Genomic DNA, 21,657 nt, shown 5'->3' on the forward strand with positions numbered 1-21,657 from the left:
CCTGTGCCCCGAGGGCTCCACCTGTGCCCCGAGGGCCCACCTGTGTCCCGAGGGCTCCACCTGTGCCCCGAGGACCCACCTGTGCCCCGAGGGCTCTACCTGTGCCCGAGGGCCCACCTGTGCCCCGAGGGCCCACCTGTGCCCTGTGGGCTCCACCTGTGCCCCGAGGGCTCCACCTGTGCCCCGAGGGCCCACCTGTGTCCCGAGGGCTCCACCTGCGCCCCGAGGACCCACCTGTGCCCCGAGGGCTCTACCTGTGCCCGAGGGCCCACCTGTGCCCGAGGACCCACCTGCACCCCGAGGGCCCACCTGTGCCCCGAGGGCCCACCTGTGCCCCGAGGGCTCCACCTGCACCCCGAGGGCCCACCTGTGCCCCGAGGGCTCTACCTGCACCCCGAGGGCCCACCTGTGCCCTGAGGGCTCCACCTGTGCCCCGAGGACCCACGTGCATCCTCCACCTGCGCCCCGAGGGCCCACCTGTGCCCCGAGGACTCCACCTGTGCCCTGAGAACTTCACCTGCACCCCAAGGGCCCACCTGTGCCCCGAGGGCTCTACCTGCACCCCAAGGGCCCACCTGTGCCCCGAGGGTTCCACCTGCACCCCGAGAGTCCACCTGTGCCCCGAGGACTCCACCTGCGCCCCGAGGGCCCACCTGTGCCCTGAGGGCTTCACCTGTGCCCTGAGGACCCACGTGCATCCTCCATCTGTGCCCTGAGGGCTTCACCTGCGCCCCGAGGGCTCCACCTGCGCCCCGAGGGCTCCACCTGTGCCCTGAGGGCTTCACCTGTGCCTTCCACCTGTGCCCCGAGGGCCCACCTGTGCCCTGAGGACCCACGTGCATCCTCCACCTGTGCCCTGAGGGCTCCACCTGTGTCCCCGTGGCAGCCCTGCACACTCCTTGAATATTCAAGAGCCCAGGCAGGGGCCAATGCACAGGTGTCTGGGCTGTACCTTCCTCTGGGAGCCCCGCCCTAGCCCCACCCAGAGGAGGAGCAGGCAGCACCTGCACGGGAGGCTTCCTTGCCCTGCTGGGACCAGGGACATCCCCTACTTCCTCCAGCCACGGGGGTTGCTGGGCAAGCACACCTGTGATTGCCCCTTGGCTCTGGGGAGCCGTCCACCTGGCCCCCTCCCCGTGAGCCCCTCTGCTCCAGCAGCCCCAGGGCTGCTCAGGCACAGAAAGGCAGGGCATGCAGGTGGGACAGGTGGAGCTGCCTGAGAGGGCTGTGGGGTGGCCGGGGTCCTGGTGGCCATGGCTACCAGGCTGGGGGCTGGACAGCAGGTGGAAGCTGGGCCGGGTAGGGCAGCAGGAGTGGACCGCCAGGAGGCATGCTGGGAGCCGAATGCGCAGACAGGGCGGGGCACGGAAGGGGCGTTAGCGGCAGGCAGCTCTGGCGTCGCAGACCTTGTGAAAATGCCAGAGCCCCGAGTGACCACGTGGACTTGGCTCTCAGGCGGTGGGACAGGCGGCAGGTGGGGAAGGCCTGGGGGAGGGCAGTGTAGGCGCCGGGGAGGGGGTGATTTGGTCACACGGGCGGCCTGCGGGGGACGCAGGGCCCTGGAAAGAAGACCCCACCCCAGGAAAGAGCCCTGGCCAGGGCGGCCTGCCCACAGGGCCACACACGGGACAGGCAGAGGGGAGCCCCCGGGGCGGGCAGGGGCGGGCGGGTATCTGGGGAGCCGGCAGGGGCTTGGGCCCGCGGTCAAGGGGGCTCAGCCGCAAGAGGGGAGTGGCCTCTCGAGAAAAGGACCAAGAGGAGGCCAAGGGTGGGAGGACCCAGAAGCTTCCAGGAAGATTCTGAGAAGGTGCTGGCAGAGAGCCCGGGGGCCCAGAGCGTGAGCTGCCGGGGCTGGGCGCAGTGGGCGTCGCGCAGAGGGCACAGCGGGAAGCCGGGCAGTGCCCTGCTGCCGTGACGAGCATGCTTGGGGCAGCCAGGCCTGCAGCCGGCTGGGCAGAGCCAGGAGGACGTGCAGCTGAGGGGCTCCGGGCCCCCGGGCTGGCCCCGGCTGACCCCTGCTGACCCCAGTTGACCCCCCGCTGACCCCCATCCCCTCTTCCTTCCTGCCAGTGCACCAACGAGGACATCAGTGCTGTGACCAAGGTGCTCGTCGCCCTGGAAATGTACTCGTGCAACGGGCTGGGCCTCATGGAGTTCACCGTCCCCCCCTTGGCTCAGGTGGGGGCCTCCTCCATGGGTGCTCTGGCCACCGTACGAACGTGGCCACGGCCATGGCCACGGCGGGGGCCCCTGTGACACGGCTGCTAGCCATGGGTGCCCCCACATCCTGCCCCCACCTGAGGGCGCACTTTGCTAACCCTGCTTCCCGGCGGGCCCTGACCCCTCAGTGCTCCCGCAGCGGCTGGGCTCCGGGCCGGGAGCCGCCTGCCCCACTGCCCGCCTGCCCCCGCGCCCGCCTGCCCCCGCGCCCGCCTGCCCCCGCGCCCGCCTGCCCCCGCGCCCGCCTGCCCCACTGCCCGCCTGCCCCACTGCCCGCCTGCCCCCGCGCCCGCCTGCCCCACTGCCCGCCTGCCCCCGCGCCCGCCTGCCCCACTGCCCGTCTGCCCCACTGCCAGCTTGCCCCACTGCCCGCCTACCCCCGTGCCCGCCTGCCCCACCGCCTGCCTGCCCCCGCGCCCGCCTGCCCCCGCGCCCGCCTGCCCCACCGCCTGCCTGTCCCCCGCGCCTGCCTGCCCCCGCGCCCGCCTGCCCCCGCGCCCGCCTGTCCCCCACTGCCTGCCTGCCCCCGCGCCCGCCTGCCCCCCGCGCCTGCCTGCCCCCGCGCCCGCCTGCCCCACCGCCCGCCTGTCCCCCACTGCCTGCCTGCCCCCGCGCCCGCCTGCCCCACCGCCCGCCTGTCCCCCACTGCCTGCCTGCCCCCGCGCCCGCCTGCCCCCCGCGCCTGCCTGCCCCCGTGCCCACCTGCCCCCCGCTGCCTGCCTGCCTGCCCCCGCGCCCGCCTGCCCCCCGCGCCTGCCTGCCCCCGTGCCCACCTGCCCCACCACCCGCCTGTCCCCCGCTGCCTGCCTGCCCCCGCGCCGGCCTGCCCCCGCGCCCACCTGCCCCCGTGCCCACCTGCCCCACCACCCGCCTGTCCCCCGCTGCCTGCCCCCGCGCCCGCCTGCCCCACCACCCGCCTGTCCCCCGCTGCCTGCCTGCCCCCCGCGCCTGCCTGCCCCCGTGCCCACCTGCCCCCCGCTGCCTGCCTGCCCCCGTGCCCACCTGCCCCCCGCTGCCTGCCTGCCCCCGTGCCCACCTGCCCCCCGCTGCCTGCCTGCCCCACCGCCCGCCTGTCCCCCGCTGCCTGCCTGCCCCCGCGCCCGCCTGCCCCCCGCGCCTGCCTGCCCCCGTGCCCACCTGCCCCCCGCTGCCTGCCTGCCCCACCGCCCGCCTGTCCCCCGCTGCCTGCCTGCCCCCGCGCCCGCCTGCCCCACCACCCACCTGTCCCCCGCTGCCTGCCTACTCCCGCGCCCGCCTGCCCCCCACTGCCTGCCTGTCCCCCGCTGCCTGCCTGCCCCCGCGCCCACCTGCCCCACCGCCCGCCTGTCCCCCGCTGCCTGCCTGCCCCCGCGCCCGCCTGCCCCACCGCCCGCCTGTCCCCCGCTGCCTGCCTGCCCCACCGCCCGCCTGTCCCCCGCTGCCTGCCTACTCCCGCGCCCGCCTGCCCCCCACTGCCTGCCTGTCCCCCGCTGCCTGCCTGCCCCCGCGCCCGCCTGCCCCACCGCCCGCCTGTCCCCCGCTGCCTGCCTGCCCCACCGCCCGCCTGTCCCCCGCTGCCTACCTGCCCCACCGCCCGCCTGTCCCCCGCTGCCTGCCTGCCCCACCGCCCGCCTGTCCCCCGCTGCCTACCTGCCCCACCGCCCGCCTGACCCCCGCTGCCTGCCTGCCCCACCGCCCGCCTGTCCCCCGCTGCCTGCCTGCCCCACCGCCCGCCTGTCCCCCGCTGCCTGCCTGCCCCCGCGCCCGCCTGCCCCACCGCCCGCCTGTCCCCCGCTGCCTGCCTGCCCCCACGCCCGCCTGCCCCCCGGAGCGCGCCGGGCGAGCCCTGTACAGCAGGTGAAGCTGTTTAGCATCAGAAGCGCCCCTTGACCTGGTCTCTCCCTGGAGAACCCTGTGCCGTGCCCTGCCGGCCCCCACGGAGGCGGTGCCCCCGTCCCTGCCCGCCCCCGGTGCCTGTGGCCTGGCCTTCGCTTGCCGATGCGCCTGTCCTTCTCCAGGGCTGACGACCTTTTGCAAATCCCTGGATCTGTTTGGGAAAAATACGCTCACGTTTCTAGGTGAACGTTAGAACGCGTGTAACGTTTTATAAAACTGAGTGAGCGCAGCAGCCTCGCAGCCCAGTGGCCCTCCGGGCCGCGCTCTTAGAACCTGCCGCCCTTGGTGACGACCTTCCTCCTGCGCAGCTGGTGAAGATGGCCTCGGAGTGCACCTGGTCAGACCCCCTGGTGGGCCTGCAGACCCTCACGCGGCTCAGCCATTTCGCCCACGCGGCCCACGACCACGAAATCACCATGGCGTGTTCCCAGGACGCCCTCCAAATGGGCACCAGGTGCCTGAAGACGTTTGAGCAGTAAGTAAATGCCGTCACGCGTAACTTCGGGTGTCCTGACGTGATAGGCTGATCCCCCAAATCCCCGGGTGCCCTGTGTTCCCCCAGGCCAGAGTGCAGGGCAGCAAAGGCTGTGGCCAGGGAGAGGCCCTGAAACGAATCCAGATGGCCTCAGTGGCCCACCAGCCACTGTGTTTCTGCGCAGGCCTCACCCATGAGCACGTGTCTGCCCCCTGCACTCACAGACAACACACCCTCAGCAGTGCTGCCTGCAGAGCTGTGCTAAGAAAGACTCTGAGGCCCCCCCGAGCTCCGCAGGAAAGGGTGTAGCAGGTTGTGTGCTGTTAGAAAGGAGTGTTAAAAAAATACAGCTTTGAAGATCCTTGCTATTGGACAAGACCCAGCATTTATAAAGAAAATAAGTGCTGTGGGACAGGGACTGAGGAGCTCCTGAAAATTAAAAGGACAATTTCTGGAGTTGGAAATAAATTCAATGAAGAGCTAGAAGAGAAAAGCGGAGGAGACCTCTTAGAAAACAGAAGAAAAAGCACAGAGAGAGAAAAAGGGAACGTCAAGCCAGGAGCCGCAGACCCCGCCCCGGCAGGGCCAGCGTCCGGGAGCTACAGCAAGCACGACGAGAGTGGAGGAGAGGACGCCAACCAAGGAGGCACGCGGGCATCCCGGACCTCGGGCGCGCCCGCTTCGGCAGCTCGCCCTGCCCCACCAAGTGGCCAGCGAGAATGGGGGCACCCACGGGGACGGCCGGGGGACGCTCGGTCGTTGTGGATAGAGACAAGCCCAAAAGCTTCCAGAGGCAAGTCGCCTGCAGAGACGAGGAAGTGGAAACGCACCGACCTTCTCCGGAGCCATTGCTAGAAGCCGAAAGAAAAAGGGAAGTTGTAAGTGGAAATTAACTTTAAAACGAGACTTCTAACTCACCCAAGCAAAGTAAAAGGGTGAAAGAAAACCATTTTCATGCAGGTAGCGACCCAGAAAATGTACCTCTCAAACACCCCATTTTAGAAAGTTACTTGAAAATATGCTCCAGAGAAACAAGGGAGTAAAGCAAAAAGGAGAAGGACAGGAGGTGCTGGAAACGGTCGAGCCTCTCCAGAAAAGCAGCAAGGAGCGGTCCCAAGATGGGGCAGCTGTGCTGCTCGCTGAGAGAGCCCCTCTCCACAGGAAACTCAGGACCTCATACTATGAGGACTTTAAGAGGAATTGGCTCCAGCAAAATAGAATGATGGTGGAAGAGGCAACTGGACACTGCAGGAACACAGCAGCAACGCACAGTGTGGCTCTCCAGTGAAAATGTGCACGCAGCCATAGTTTATTGATGCCCACTTTCAGGATAAACATTTGACAAAGGAAAGGTGACCTCTTTGAGTTCTCAGTGTTGACAATATAAAGATAAAGAACAGGTGCAGATAACAGACTGCAGTGGGGGACGGGAAGGCCAAAGGGAGGCGAGAGGGCCTGAGACGTGAGTCCTTGGGTGTCACTGTTCTGGGGGCCAGGGGGTGAGGAAGTTGGTATCGCATTTTAAGCACGAAGACAATAAATAAGGGAATTAAAATGACCTATTTCTACCTACGCAAGTAAGTTGGGTGAAAGGAAAAAGGAGGCGTCAGTAACCAACTTCCCCTTTATTGTTGTAAGAATTCCATAGAAAATGTTTAAAAGTGATCAATCAGGAGGTAGAGGCAGAAGCCAGTTGTTGAGAGGGGAGCTTATGTCCACCAGAGAAAGAGCTAAGGGTTAGAAGTTGTTCCCTCCGGGGCCAGGGCAGTGGGCAGGGAGGGATGCTTAGTCCTAGCCATAGGGAGGCACTTCTTTGATAAAAATTCAAAAATTATTTTTAAAAGAAAGAAGCTGAGAAGATGTTCTTGGAGCACAAGCCAGGGCAGGAGTGCCGTGGCGCGAGTCTTCCTGTGCTTGGCTGAAGTGTGCTCCACCAGCTCCTCGGGGCGTCAGTGGCTGCTGCGGGCCCTGAGTGCCGTCACACACTGACAATGCCTGGTGGTAAACGAGCTACAACTACAGCTGTGCACACCTGGCAACACGGGGGGCCTTTAGAAAACTCGTCCCAAGGCCCCGTGGCGGGAGCCCACGTCACCCACTCAGTGGGATTCTCCCGAATGCTACTGTGCCCCCCGACTGACCACGCCACGTGCCAGCCGTGTCCAGGCCCAGCGCTGTGTGTGGCGAGGCCGGAGAGACCCAGTGACGGGCTTTCGGCCACGCTGGACATTGGTCTTGCTGGTCACTGCCAGAGGCCTGGACACCGGCCGCAGTCAAGCAGGACACAGGGACACTTTGGGGCATGCGGAATGTACTGCAAGTGATTAGCCTGTTACAAAGGCACTATTTAAAAGTTACATGTATTTCAAAATTTTTAACTAATTTTCCCATTCTAAAAGTTATATGCAGAAACTAGGATGAAATTTGATAATAAGAAATATTTAGATCCCTAAAATGGACACAAAATAGGTTAAGAGGAGATAATCTAAGAATGTCATTTGAGACTTTCTTCTTTGTTTAACCTTTTTAATTTAAGATACCCATCAAAATTTTTGGGTCTTTAAATACATTTGTCACTTTTTCTACCAAGTGTGGCCTTTGCAGAGTAATAGCTATCATACCCTTATGCTGTAAAAAAAAACTACAGAACTTGACAAGATATATGAAATAGTTATTTTAGGCATTGGCCAGCAGCTCATGACAGTGATTCCTGCAAGAAGAGAAGATCAAAAGTGAGCTCCAGGGAAGCGGGTGTAGCTCTGGGGTCGAGTGCCTGCTTCTCATGTGTGAGGTCCCAGTTTCAATTCCCAGTGCCTCCTAAAAAAAAAAAAGTAGACTCCACAGTCGCCCTGGCTTTCTGCCGGAAAGAGCTTTCCCAGCAGCAGCCCCGGGAAGTAGAGCCCAGAGAGGACGCTTCTGAAGTGCAGTGGAGATGAAGGCTCGGGCTGCCGTGGCAGCCGGCGTTGGTGAGACCCGGCACGGGGGGGGAGGTGGCCGCACCGAGCGTGCACTGGCCCTAAGCTGCTTGCGCTAGAGCAGACGTCCATAAGGCAAGGCCTGGTGGAAAATGACTCCTGGGGGAGCAAGGAGAAGAGATTCGGGAGGCCACCCGTGCGTGAACTGTTGGTGTTCCGACCAGCTCGAGAGGAGAGACTCGCCAAACTTGCGAGTCATTCAGAAAGAGCACGTCCTAGGGATAGCAGTGCCCCAGACTCGCCCTCACCCAGCTAGACCCGGCCTCAACAGGAAGAGGCTGGTAGAGTCACTGCAGCCAGACCAAAGCCAGCACAGGTAGGGAGGGCCGCGTCGTGCATGCTCTCGATGATGTAACTGTCACACACCAACATCAAGTGAAAAATTACTAAGCACGTGGAAAAGGAGCAAAATGAGACCCACAACCAGGAGGAAAAATAGCCAGTAAAGTACAAAAAGCAGTCAGCAGGCCTAGACAGGACATAAACATTCAGAGTATCAGGAAATGAATTTACAGTAGCTATTAGGGACACAAGCAAGGATTTTTAACAGACCTGATCAGTTCAGATGGGAAATTCCAACACACAAATGGAGACTGAAAAAAAAAGCCCAGTGGAAATTCTTAGAACTGAAAAATACAAAGGCTGAAATGAAGATTTCACCGGAAGAGCTTGGCATCAGGTTGAACACTGAAGAAGAAATGAAAAGGGAATTTTGAGTGCAGATAAATAAATGGTCCAAACTGAGCCCAGAGAGAAAGATGGAAAAACAAAATAGTACCAAGTGGTCTAACGTAAGTGCAATTGGATTCTTGGGTAGAGGGAAGGGAGGGGACAAAGATGCACATATTTGAAAAAATAATAGCTGAAACTTTTCCACATTGAAATAAAATAATCACCCCAGAGATCCAAAAATTTTAATGGACCCAAGTAGGATAGACCACAAAGAAAATCACACATAGTTTCATCATAGTCAAATTGCTGAGGACCAAAGAAAATGAGAAAATCTTGAAAAGATATTAGAGGGGGAACAAGCCACATTCCATACAGGGAAGCAAGGATAAAAATGACTGCTGACTCCTCATAAGAAACAATGTGGGAAAGCAGATGTGGCTCAAGCAGTTGAGTGCTCGCCTCCCACATGGGGTTCAGTTCCCACTGCTTCCTAAAGAAGACAAACAATAAGAAGACATCAAGCAAAAAGAGCAAGCAGACAACGAGCAGATGAGCGAAAACAACAAGCAAGACAATGAGCAATCAACGAGAAGACAGTGAGCAAAAACAAATGATCAGGGAGCAGATGTGCATTAAATAAAAATGCAAGACCCAACTATAAGCTATTTACAAGAGGCACTTCAAATGTCAAGACACAGATTAAAAGTAAAAGGGATAGAAGAAAGACATACTTTGCAAACAGTAATCAAAGGAAAACAAGGTGTTAAGTTATCGGAGATAACGAGAGACATGTCATAATGATAAAAGGATTAAATCGTTAAAAAACCTTAATCATCCTAAATGTGTGTTCAATGAATAGCAGAGCTTCAAAATACAAGCAGCAAAAAAATAGCTACAACCACAATTACAGTTGTAGGTCCCAAATTCCTTTCTCAGTAACTGATAGAATAAAGTAGGCAAAAAAAAAAAAAATGAAAAACGTCCATCAGTACATGGAAGATCTGCCGCATTGCTAGACATCCCATCCAGCGGACATTCACAGACCACCAGCTGCGTACCGAAGGTCACCGTTTCTAGCAGGTCATTTCCTAGGCCAGGACCCAGCTCTCCTCTGTCCTGCTAAGGGAGTGAGGGCAGCATGCTTATCAGGACCACGGCCACCGTTCTCCTTCCGTGGCCACTAAGCAGCGCCTCGCATGCTCCGGACTTGGCCACGCACGTCCAGGCCAGCAGTCCCACCACCCGGCATGCCCCGTGCTCCCAGGCTCTTCTGGGCAGAGTGTGGCAATGCCATCGGCCCCGGCATCCTGGTTGTGCAGAACGGGCCCCCCAGGGCGCAGCACTTCCCTCTCACCCTGCGTCCAGAACCCCTGGGAGCTGAGCCGCGGGAAGGCTCCACCCCGGCGCAGGCACGGGGCTCGCTGCAGCGTGCGCGGTGTTCCGTGTCCAAGCCACAGGCGGCGCCCGCCCGAGGGGTGCGCCGGGATGGACAACAGGTGCGTGTGAACTCCTGAGATAAGGCTTAGGCTGGGACGAAGGGGGCAGAGCCCGAGCACTCCTGGAGAGGGGAGGGGGCCCGAAGCTCCATTCCGTCAGCACAAGCGCCTAAAAAGCCCAAAAACACAGAAATTTCAACGTTCGTGATGTTCCCTCCAGCTTTGTGGTTCTGGCTCTCCCAGGAGGTGCAGTCAAAGGGACAGCTAGGGCTGGGACCAGAGGGCGCACGGGCTGGGCATCCTAGATGGTCCCTTCCACAGCTGGACACCCTAGATGGTCACTTCCATGGCTGGGCATCCTAGATGGTCGCAAACGCAGCTGGACGCCCTAGCTGGTCACTTACAGCTGGGCATCCTGGACAGTCCTCCACAGCTGGGCATCTTGGACGGTCCCTCCCTCGCAGGAGGGACCCCCCCAGCTGTGGCCCATCACAGCCTCGAGGTCCAGAGAGTGTCCCCGGCATGAGAATCCCAGACACTCTGACCCCCGTTGGCCCTGGGGTCACGGGGGCTCCGCCCGGGGCACCCAGTCGTCCCTTCGGCTGCCTCGCTACGGCCAGTGCACATGCGGAGGGGCAGGGCCCCGGGATGGGGGTCTGTCGGCAGCACCGCAGCCGTGCCCGCCGAGCGGGGCGGCGCCAGCCGGGCGGGCACCCCTCCCACGAGCACCGTCTCCCGCTCACGCAGGGCCGAGGCGGGCCTGGCCGCAGAGATGCTGAGCGCGGCCGCCTGCACCCAGGGCCGAAGCATCATGGAGAACCTGAAGGGACGGAAGCAGCTGCGCCTGGCGGCCGCCAAGGCCTTCCTGGAGAGCGCCAGGTGCGCCGCCCGCCCCCGGGGCTGCGCAGGCTTCGCTCACGGTCCTGGGGCCGCCCGCGGGGCCGTCACAGCGGCCGAGAGCGTCCCCAGAGGGCGGGGGCCGGGCAGGGTGGGCCACGGGCAGCGCCCAGGGAGGGCGCTTGAGAGCAGGGGGCACGAAGCGCCCCTTGAGGGTCCCACGGCCGAGCCCGCTGCAGCGAGGGCCGGGCGGCCTCCCCCAGTCCCTGGCCCAGAAGCTCCAGCCGCAGGGAAAGGCTTGGCTGAAGAAGGGAACGGAGAGGCCGCGGCTGGGGCGGGCGGGGGCAGAGCCGGAGCAGGCCTGGAGACCGCGGTGCCCGCCGGGCCGGGGAGGAGGGCCGAGGCGCGGTGGGGCCCGCCTGGGGAGAGCCGGCCGGCTGCAGCCTCGGCGTGGACGCGGCCCTGGCGCGGTGGCCCTGACGCAGCGGCCCCGCAGGTTCGGGGGCCTGGCGGGCAGCAGCGCCCTGGTCCTGCTGGCCGCCCGGCACTTCTGGAACGCCTGCCTCCCGCTGCTCTCGTCCGCGGCCAGCAGGAAGAAGGTGAGGGGCGCCGTGCAGAAGGTCGTGTCCATCATCAACAAGACCGAGACCACGAAGCAGGTAGGGCCGCGCTGCCCGCGCAGCTGCCCGCCGGCCGCTCCGAGCCCTTCTCCTTCCAGAACGGGTCAGCAAGGCCGCACCACAGAAGGGGCAGGGATGCCCGCGGCCCCCAAAACCCAGCCTGGCGGGGGCTTAGCGCTGATCTCCCCCCCCCCAGCCCCTCCCCGGCTTCCGTCCTCTCCCCTCCACCCCTCCGGCTTCTCTTTTCGTCCTCTCCTCCCCCTCCTTTCCCGTCTTTCAGACCCTTTTCTCCTTCCTTCCCTCCCTCCCTTCTCTACCCCCTCCCCCCTTTGCCCCTTTCCTCCCTCCCTCCCCTTCTCCATTTTACCCTTCCCCCTCCCCCTCTCCAGCCCTTTCCCCCAGGAACGTGCACTGAGAGTACAACATGTCCAGCTGCAGAGAGCAAGGAGTGGGCTGGGGGACGAGGGCGGCTGGAGGGGGACGAGGAGTGGAGGGGGGGACGGCTGGAGGGGAACGAGGGGCGGCCGGGGGATGGCTGGAGGGGGATGAGGAGTGGAGGGGGGCGGCTGGAAGTGGATGAGGGGCGGCCGGGGGGTGGCTGGAGGGGGACGAGGAGTGGAGGGGGGCGGCTGGAAGTGGATGAGGGGCGGCCGGGGGGTGGCTGGAGGGGGACGAGGAGTGGAGGGGGGCGGCTGGAAGTGGATGAGGGGCGGCCAGGGGGCGGCTGGAGGGGGACAAGGAGTGAAGGGGGGCGGCTGGAGGTGGACAAGGGGCAGAGGGGGGGGTGGCTGGAGGGGGACGAGGGGCAGACGGGGGGCGGCTGGGGGGGGACGAGGGGCGGCTGGGGGGCGGCTGGAGGTGGACAAGGGGCAGAGGGGGGGCGGCTGGAGGGGGACGGGGGGCGGCTGGAGGTGGACGAGGAGTGGAGGGGGGGCGGCTGGAGGTGGACGAGGAGTGGAGGGGGGGGCGGCTGGGGGTGGACAAGGGGCAGAGGGGGGGCGGCTGGAGGGGGACGAGGGGCGGCCGGGGGGCGGCTGGAGGTGGACGAGGAGTGGAGGGGGGGCGGCTGGAGGTGGACGAGGAGTGGAGGGGGGGGCGGCTGGAGGTGGACGAGGGGCAGAGGGGGGGCAGCTGGAGGGGGACGAGGGGCGGCTGGGGGGCGGCTGGAGGTGGACGAGGAGTGGAGGGGGGGGCGGCTGGAGGTGGACGAGGAGTGGGGGGGGCGGCTGTAGGTGGATGAGGAGTGGAGGGGGGGCGGCTGGAGGTGGACGAGGAGTGGAGGGGGGCGGCTGGAGGTGGACGAGGAGTGGAGGGGGGGCGGCTGGAGGTGGATGAGGGGCGGCCAGGGGCGGCTGGAGGGGGACGAGGGGCGGCCGGGGGGCGGCTGGAGGTGGACGAGGGGCAGCGGGGGGCGGCTGGAGGTGGATGAGGGGCAGCGGGGGGCGGCTGGAGGTGGACAAGGGGCAGCCAGGGGGCGGCTGGAGGGGGACGAGGGGCGGCCGGGGGGCGGCTGGAGGTGGACGAGGAGTGGAGGGGGGGGCGGCTGGAGGTGGACGAGGAGTGGGGGGGGCGGCTGGAGGTGGACGAGGAGTGGAGGGGGGGCAGCTGGAGGTGGACGAGGAGTGGAGGGGGGCGGCTGGAGGTGGACGAGGAGTGGAGGGGGGGCGGCTGGAGGTGGACGAGGAGTGGAGGGGGGCGGCTGGAGGTGGACGAGGGGCAGCCAGGGGGCAGCTGGAGGGGGACGAGGGGCGGCCGGGGGGCGGCTGGAGGTGGACGAGGGGCAGCGGGGGGCAGCTGGAGGTGGACGAGGGGCAGCGGGGGGCGGCTGGAGGGGGGCGAGGGGCAGCCAGGGGGCGGCTGGAGGGGGACGAGGGGCGGCGGGGGGCGGCTGGAGGTGGACGAGGGGCAGCCAGGGCGCGGCTGGAGGGGAACCAGGGGCGGCCGGGGGGCGGCTGGAGGTGGATGAGGGGCAGCGGGGGGCGGCTGGAGGGGGATGAGGGGCGGCCGGGGGGCGGCTGGAGGTGGACGAGGGGCGGCGGGGGGCGGCTGGGGGGGCGAGGGGCAGCGGGGGGCGGCTGGAGGGGGGCGAGGGGCGGCGGGGGGCGGCTGGAGGGGGGTGAGGGGCAGCGGGGGGCGGCTGGAGGGGGGCGAGGGGCGGCGGGGGGCGGCTGGGGGGACGAGGGGCGGCGGGGTCGGCTGGAGGTGGACGAGGGGCAGCGGGGGGCGGCTGGGGGGGCGAGGGGCAGCGGGGGGTGGCTGGAGGGGGGCGAGGGGCAGCGGGGGGGGCGGCTGGAGGGGGGCGAGGGGTGGCGGGGGGTGTGCACGAGGTGCAAACACAAGGCCCAGCAAGATGCCTGGCTTAAGCAGTGTGTGCAGCATCCAGGGCGCCCGGGGTCCCTGGCGCCTCCGGGACCCCTGGGGCGTCGGGGGCCTTGGGTCCAGCCCATTCCCTCCCCTCGGTCCTTCTGGCCCTTGGTGGGGCATCGGCCCTGAGTGTGGTCCTGGCAGAGGCACGTTCCAGGGCGTCCTCGCCCCAGAAGGCGAAGGCAGCCCCCCGCCCCGGGGCAGGTTCCGTGAGGACTGGGTCTGGGGGGAGCTCGCCCTGCGCCCTGCGAGTCGGGCACGGAGCCTCTGGGAAGCAAACGGCAAAAGCCTGGGCTGCAGCCGGCAGGCGTGTCCTCTGCCCTCATTCCAGGAAAAAGGGAGAACGCTCTTCCTGCACCAGTGGCCCACGATGGACCTTCAGAGCGGGGGCGTGACCGAAGGCCACTTTGTCCCAGGTTGGTAGACTCAGAGCCAAACCAACAGACGGGCCTTGGCACGAAGGCGGGGCCCTTGCCCCCTCGAGGACAGCAGCGCGTCCCCCCAGCTCACACGGACGGGCCCGAGTGCCTTCCCAGGGCCGCCTCTCGCCTGCGGATCCCCCCCCACGCAGAGCGTCACAGGGGCCGGGGGTCAGGCTGCGCAGGGCGTTGGGGTCCCGGGGCCAGCTCAGCGCCGGTGACCTCGGTCATTCCCACATGCCAATCCTAGTTCTCTGCTTTGGTAGAAAACACAGCTGTGCTGGAAACCACCGGGCGGACGGCCTGTGGACACCAGCAGCCTTAGCATCTCCGCCGTGTCCTCAGGAGAAAAGGCATTTGTCTGCTCATCAGGAGTCACCCGTGCAAAGCTGAAGGGCCCTCAGGCGTGTTGGGGAGCTTTAAAGGCTGGGGAACAGCGAGTGGCCCCTCTTCTGGGTGCCCTCAGCCCCTTTAGAGAGAGAAACCGAGCACAGGCCATGGACCCCTCAGCAAGGCCGGCCTCAGCCGCCCGGGCACCGCGCCGCGCCGTGGGGAGGGATCGGCAGAGCTGGCGGCAGCTCCGGCCCGGGGAGAATTTAGGGTTTAGCAAAGAGGAGGTTTGGTGCATGAATCAGCACAGCTGGGGAGAACCTGAACTTGTAAGCCAGCCTACCCCTCACCCCACTCACCAGAGTAACCACGAGGTGTGTGGAGTACTCCATAGGTTTAAAAACTCAGATTAGAGAAACAGCACCGGAAAGTTGAGCTGAGTAGAGCGGTGTTTTGTGGAAAGACGGCTTTCTAACTTTCAAAGAGCTCAAGAAGCCCTACCTTCAAATATGCAAAACCGTAACGCTTCCAAATAATGAAAATTGCAGAAAATTTAAAGGCACCAGATGGGGGGAGAAATGGCTGGTGTCCGGCACGTTTGACCGCTCGGGCTCTGGGCAGGCACAGGACCGCCTCTGGTTAGCCGGGGGTCGTCACGCCGCAACCGGGTGCCCTCTCCCACTCTCCCGGTCCTGGCCCCCTCCAGGCGAGGGCGGGGTGGGGGCCCACGGGCAGCGGCTGGGCCCCTCGGCCAGCTCCGCCCCGGCCGGACGCCCGCGTGACTTGATGGGAAAAGCATCAAGGCTCGGATGGGCGTGGGGTCAGGGGCACGTGTGGCCAGGGATGGGCCCATCCCCCTGCGGTCAGGGAGAGGCGGGGGACGCAGTGGGACCCCTCCCCACCCGCTGGCCGGGGCTGAAGGTGAGCAGGGAAGGCAGCCCCCTCGCTCTCCCGGGTCGTGGGTCCCCGAGACCTGGGCCCGGGTTTGGAAGGATCCGTGGAGTGGAGGAAGCCACAGCCCGCAGCTGCCCACGACGTGCTCGTGCACGCGGCCCTGGGCGTGGACGGGGTGGCTGCGCGGTTACGTCCCCAGGGCTGGCGGAGGACAGTGGCAGGGGTGTCCTCGGGGACGCGGGGCGGCAGCACCCCGGTGTGCTCAGCCCTGGGGTCTCGCTCCTGCTCCGGGTACTCGGGAGCCCTCGGCGGGCACAGCAGGCCGCGTGCTCAGCTCCCTGCCGGGGGGCGCGCCCAGCACATCGCACAGTGGAGCTCGTGTCAGCGCAGGGAGGCCTTTCCCTTTTCTTTCTTCGTGGCCCTGTCGTTTATCCAGAAACCCACAGAAAGTGCCAGGATTAGCGAGAAGAGAAGGGGCTTGTGGCCCCGTGGCGTCTGAGAACGCCCGCGTGGGGCCCGGGTGCTCCGACGGGCCCCGAGGCGGGTGGCCGGCGAGGGTGGCCGGAGGGGGCTCAGGGCCGCACTGGATGCCCCTGGCAGAGGTGCGCAGAGGGGATGAGGACCCCGGGCGGCCGAGGTGGCCTCTGGGGGCATCAAGGTTGCCCGCGGCTGGCATGCACGCCCTGAGATTAGCGTGAAAGCGTTTTCCGGGCTGAGCCCGGCGCTCTTGCTGCAGCCGTTTAAGAGCCACGTCTGCCCCTCCCGCTGGGGTCCAGCAGGTGTACTGCAAAGAGCGCGTTACACATTGTGCAGCCACATCAAGGGTCCTGCATCCCAAGAGGCAGTCAGGCAGCACCGGGCTGGAGGTCGGTCTGCACAGAAGTGCCACGCCCCATGGCCTCGGGTGCCTCCCTGAGCTGCGCAGGACTCAGGATGGCCGTGAGCGGGGCCAGGCATCAACCCTTAGTACCTCTGCAAAGCGCAATTCTCAAAACAGACTGAGCTGCGCCAGCGCTGTGGGGTGGCGTGGGCAGGGTTCCTGCTGGCATTTAGGAGCACAGAGGCGAGCGGCAAGGCTGCAGGGTCCCGCAGGGCCACGCCCTCCAGCCTCCTCGTCGGCTGGGGGTCAGATGGGCAGCCCCCGGGGGTTCAGGGGATACCGGTCAGCACTTCGCCTGCCCACCCTGAGACCGCTTCTTCCCTGTCCAAGGGGCCGAGGATGACCTCACCCTGCGCGCAGCGCTCTACGGCCTGCTGTTCCACAGCCACGCCGACCAGGACGACTGGGAGGGCGGCCTCAAGGTGCTGGACGAGGCCGTGCAGGTGCTGCCGCGGACCGCCCACCGCCTGTGAGTGCCCCCACTGGAGGCAGTGGGCAGGGCCCCCGCGACACACGCCCCAGTCACATGCGCGGCTGCACGCGGACACTCACAGGGCCCACTCACAAGCACACGTGCTCCCACTCATGCACGCTCATAATCACGGTGCTTACACGCACTGACAACCACACACATGCGTGTGCAAGCACAACTGTAACTGCACACTCACACGCTCACACTCAATTGCACATGCTTACATGTTCACACATGCACTCACACTTGCACACTTGCACATACAGTCAATTACACATGCTTATATATGCTTACACATGCACTCATAAGTGCACATACTTACACACTTGCAATACTCAAAATCACAACACATGCTTGTATGCTCGTATTTGCACATATTCCACATACTCATAACCATACACTCATCCATGCACACTCACAACCACACATGCTTACACATGCACACTCAAATTGCACATGATCACACACTTGCACATCCACACTCAGCCACACATAAATGCTCACATGCACTTGCACACCTATAACTTCACACTCACATGTGCTTACACATGCACACACATGGTTGCACAGGCACACAAACATGCTTACACTCATCACTGCACACTCGCACATGTAGACTCACAGTTGCACACACTTGCATACTCATTCACACACGTGGTTTCACACATGCACACATACACCATCACACACGCGTGCTCTGACACATGCTTACACACACACCCATGCACAGACATGTTCACACACACCCTCACACCGTCCAACCACCATCCTCTGATAACATGAGATGCCAGAGTCTGGCTCAGGCTCCCTCCAACGTGCTGGAGCAGGAGGCGTGGGCAGGAAGGGCCCCGGAATGTTCCATTTTAACAAACTCTCCACGTGGTTCAGATGCAGGTGGTGAGAAGCACTGTTCCAGGTAAACCAAGAGAGAAAGCCTTTCCCCAAACGCAACCTCGTCCCCGGATCCCTGGTGGGCACGCCCCTCCTTCCACACGCCCAGCCCACCACACGCACACATGCACGCACGCACACACACACTCACTCACACACTCACACACGCACACACACGTTCACACGCTCACATACACACTCACACATGCACGCACACGTTCACACGCTCACATACACACTCACACACGCGCGCACACACACACTCACACACTCACACTCACTCACACACACACTCACACACCCCAGCAGAAGGCAGGCCTTGAACACAGCCCCGGAGCTCACGTTCGAGGAAAACCGAACACGTGCTTTGCTTCTCCCAGTGGTGGCCGTGCCCAGGTACATCCCTCATTTCCCCGTAAGATCCCAAACACAAGGCCCGGCTCACCCAGGGGCCCTCTGGTTTCGTCTTTGAAAGCAGGACCATGGACGAGCCACTCCTTGCCCCTGGACGTGGCCGTGTCCAGCGCAAGCCGCCCTCTCTCCGCCAGCCTCATCTTCAAGCACATGGTGATCGTGCGGGCCAAGCTGGGCCAGAGCTTCGCCATGGAGATGCAGAAGTTCCGGGACGAGAGCGAGGCCTACCTGGCACAGATGTGGCACCGGCTGGCGCAGAACTCGAAGGACGTCCACGGGGAGCTGACCTGCTACCACCGCGCCATCCAGGCGCTGCAGGTCACCGCGGGCCCCCTCCTGGGGGCTCGTGGGCAGCGGGAGCAGAGGGAGCCCGGCTCTCCACAGAAACCCCCCCAGGCCAGCGTCTCGGGGCCCGATGCTGAGCAGCGTCGTTCCCGGCGCATCTCCCAGAGGCGACCCTCTGCTTCTGGAAAACGAGCCAACCCTCCCGTGTCACATGTCGTCTCTTCCAGGCTCGTTTCTGGGTTGAACGGGTGAGCACAGCCGGGGTCCAAATGGCCTTTCCTCTCTAACCCCCCAGAAGCCGGAAAGCACGTGGCACAAGGTGGACTACATCGTGGAGCTCAGCGAGTGGCTCTACGACAAGCAGTTCCCTCTCGAGGACGTGGTCTTCCACCTGAGATGGGCCATCGACCTCCTGCTGGCCACGAGCGGCCCTGGCAGCGCGACCGAGCCGGCAGGTGAGCCCGCGGCCTTCGGTCCTGCCACGAGCCTCCCGCGCGCACCCAGGGCTGCAGAGGCACGCTCTGCCTCCCGACGGCGACATCCCACCGTGAGCACGACCCGCGTCCCCGGCCAAGTGGCCGCCGGAGAAGGTCAGCGTGGGCTTTGCCAGGCCAAGAGCCGCCCCTTCCGGGGGCCGGACTCAAGAGGACGAATCAGTTGGTCGTCAGGAGGAAGGCAGCCGAGGCAGAAGCCCACAGGCCGGGGTGGGCTGAGCCCAGCGGCAGTAGCCGCGCCCTCGCGGTGGGCGCCCCATCCTTCTCCAGCTGTGCGCAGCGCTGGGCGGGCCGGGGCCCCCTGCTGGAATTGGGGCTCAGCCCAGGGGGGCAGCGGGCAGGGAGGTGTGTGGGCCCCGGGGCCCGGCAGCCCCCACCCACCCCAGGGTGCACCCCCACTCTGCTTGGACAAGACCCCAGGCGAGGGCGCAGGCTGGTGGCAGGAAGGGGCTCGGCCTTTCTGGAGAGAACAGGGTTGGGGGAGGCCCCTGCACAGCTGCGTGCCCAGTGGTGCTCGCCCTGCTTGCAGAGGGACACGCGCCGGGCCAGGCGCCCGTGGACAATCCAGCGTGCCAGGAGACGGCCCCGCGCTCCTTGGCAAGCCTGCGGAATGTGCGGCAGCTGGACGCGCTGGCCCGCACGTATATCCAGCTGGCGCTGATGGCGTCGCCAAGCGCCCCCTCCTACCAGGACTGCTGCCTGGTGGCTGTCACGCTGCTCCAGCGCATCTGGCAGGTGGGGGGCCGGCCGCACGTGGCGGGGAAGGGGTGAGGCAGCGCCGGGGACCCTAGCCCCCCTGGACGAGACCCTTCCAGAGGCTGCTGGGAAATGATCACGTGTTTCAAAGGACGCAGAGCCCTGCCAAACGCTGTTGAAAGGGCCCTGACGCCGCCTGCCCCTGCGGCCCCGCCCTCTGCCCCCTCCTCGCCGACGCCCATCGGCCTCCGTGCTCTCAGAGCCCCCTGGAGTGACCCCTGCTCGCCAGGCGGGCCCTCTGCTCTGAAGCCCACCCTGAGCCTTCACGTGACCCGCCACACGGTGTCCGCCCAGGCGCCCCCCAGGCAGAGCCGGCGGTCAGCGCACAGCCCCGTCCTCTGCCGCCGCAGCCGAGGCTTGGCAGTCGCCCTCCTCCCGCCCGGCCGCTGACCCCGCCGGCGCAGCCCCCTTGAGTCCTGCCCTCCTTGCCGCCCTCGTGGGCTCCGCGGCAGTTTTGGATCCTGGGCCCTCCGTTGGCCCGGTCCCCAGTCGCCCCTGTCGGCCAGTGTCGTCCACGCAGCCCCCACTGGAGTGGGGGGCCAGGCCTCAGCAGCGCACGAGCCGGGAAGCCCGGGAGGGGCGAGCTCGGGAAGGTGCAGGCCCCTGCACTGGCCTCCCGGTGGCCGTCACTGCACCCCCGCTGTGGCGCCCTAAGTGCCCCGCCCCCAGCGGCCTGCACACTGGGGTGTCCCATGGACCACCCCCTCCTGGTGGGCGACCACGCGGAGACGCCCCTTGTTCGCAGCATGGGGGAGCAGGCGCCGACCCAAGGCTGGCCCTGAAGCTGAAGTCAGGGTTTCGGGGTTTTTTCAGGTTACTTTCTTGACAGCAGGAAAATTGCTTTCAGAAAATAAAGACCTAGCAGTGACTAGTTCATACTTGTTATTACTTAAAAAAGAGAAGGAGAAAGGCAAAGAGAAAGAGAAGCCCAAAGAGAAGGAAAAGAGCAAGGAGAAAGACAGAGAGAAGGGCAAAGACACCAAGCAGGTAACCCGTGTGCGTTTCGCTGTGACAGCTGGCGCGGGCCGGCGCCATGGGAGACCGAGGGACGCCGCCAAGTCACGCCCCGTGCCCGGCGCCCTCTCGGGTTAGGTGGGGTGCAGGTGCCCTTCCTTGGGGTGCCCCAGGGACCAAGCGCTTATTGGGCATGGGGTGCGCGGGCTTTTGGCATGCCCCTTGGCTGGCGGCCACCCCCGAGGGGACCGTGGGGTGGCGGGACCCCTGGAGCGACGAGGGACACGGTTTCCTTGCCCACCCGGGCCGCGCTTCCTGAGATGGGCGCCCGCGGGGCGGTTCCAAGCGCTCTGGTGCTCGCGTGTGCTGCGCGGGGCGCCGTCGTGCCTGGGCCCCGGCTCTGGGCACGGGGAGGTGTTGAACACATGGCCCCGGGAGGCCGCGGGGGGCTTTGCGACACGGCACCCCGGGACGTCAGGGGGGCAGGAACCAGCCCGCCTGCACCCGGGGGCTCTTCCAGGAGCTGTGTTTGGGCGGGAGGGCACTGGCCTTCGGGGGCAGCAGGGGCAGGAGGGCACCGTGGGTGCCGAGCTCCAGGAGCGCGTCCCAGGCCGGCCAGGAGCACCCTAGGGCCCACGCAGCGGGCACAGCTGCCCGCCCCGGGCGTCCACGGGCGCACGCACCTTGAGCTCCACTTTTAGGTGAATTCCAACTGCTTGCCTTCCAGCCGCAAATCCCTGTCGGCAGCAAACTGCCCGAGGACTCGCCCGCGAGCACTGAGGAGTGGGCCTCCTACCCGTGCCCCGAAGAAATCGTGTCTGTGTGTAAACAAGACAGAGGCGACTTCACTGTGAACCCCGCCAGCATCCAGAAGCCGGTAACTGACGGGAAACCACCCCGACCGGCGCCCGCCCCAGCGCCCGCGCCCCAGGCTGCGTCTCCTCGACGTGTCGCCACGTCAGGGCTTCCCGCTGTGACTTAGGAACAAGCGTTGAGCTCAGCGGCCGGTTGAAAAGGGGGCTCCCCCACGTCACCGCCCCATGAGCCCCTGCCCGCACGCCCGCGCTCTCCCCAGGAGGCCCCCTCTACCAGGATTTACGGGGACACTTGCTTTTCCTTCTGCGGCCGCCGCCAGCTTGCGTCGCTGACCTGGCAGTGTTGGCTTCCTTTGGCTGGTGCCCGGAGCTGGGTGGGCAGCCGCTCTCCCCGGGCCCTGGGGAGAACCATCCCGCCTCTCCCAGCTGTGGGGGCTGAGCTCCTTGGCCTGGGGTCCAACACGCCAGCCTGTGCCCGCGGCCGCAGGCCTCCTCCCTCTGCCGTGCTCTTAGGGACTGTATTAGTCAGCCAAAGGGCTGCTGATGCAAAATGCCAGAAACTGGTTCGTTTTTATAAGG

At 65.1% G+C, this 21,657-nt stretch overlaps 1 protein-coding gene across 3 annotated transcripts in view; it reads left to right on the plus strand.

Annotated features, from left to right (window-relative positions):
- The window catches only part of CFAP46 (cilia and flagella associated protein 46), a 134,597-nt gene that overhangs the window by 60,014 nt on the left and 52,926 nt on the right, over positions 1-21,657 (plus strand). For all 3 annotated transcript variants that reach the window (XM_058298090.1, XM_071215607.1, XM_058298091.2), the window contains 11 exons: positions 2,071-2,178; positions 4,404-4,570; positions 10,401-10,532; positions 10,987-11,149; positions 13,806-13,890; positions 16,328-16,466; positions 17,909-18,092; positions 18,355-18,514; positions 19,083-19,288; positions 20,123-20,296; positions 20,991-21,140. In XM_058298090.1, coding sequence (XP_058154073.1) covers positions 2,071-2,178; positions 4,404-4,570; positions 10,401-10,532; positions 10,987-11,149; positions 13,806-13,890; positions 16,328-16,466; positions 17,909-18,092; positions 18,355-18,514; positions 19,083-19,288; positions 20,123-20,296; positions 20,991-21,140 — 1,668 coding nt within the window. The remainder of the gene's footprint in view (positions 1-2,070; positions 2,179-4,403; positions 4,571-10,400; positions 10,533-10,986; positions 11,150-13,805; positions 13,891-16,327; positions 16,467-17,908; positions 18,093-18,354; positions 18,515-19,082; positions 19,289-20,122; positions 20,297-20,990; positions 21,141-21,657) is intronic.

The sequence above is a fragment of the Dasypus novemcinctus genome, chromosome 6, assembly GCF_030445035.2.
Source record: "Dasypus novemcinctus isolate mDasNov1 chromosome 6, mDasNov1.1.hap2, whole genome shotgun sequence".
NCBI classification, from domain to species: domain Eukaryota; kingdom Metazoa; phylum Chordata; class Mammalia; order Cingulata; family Dasypodidae; genus Dasypus; species Dasypus novemcinctus.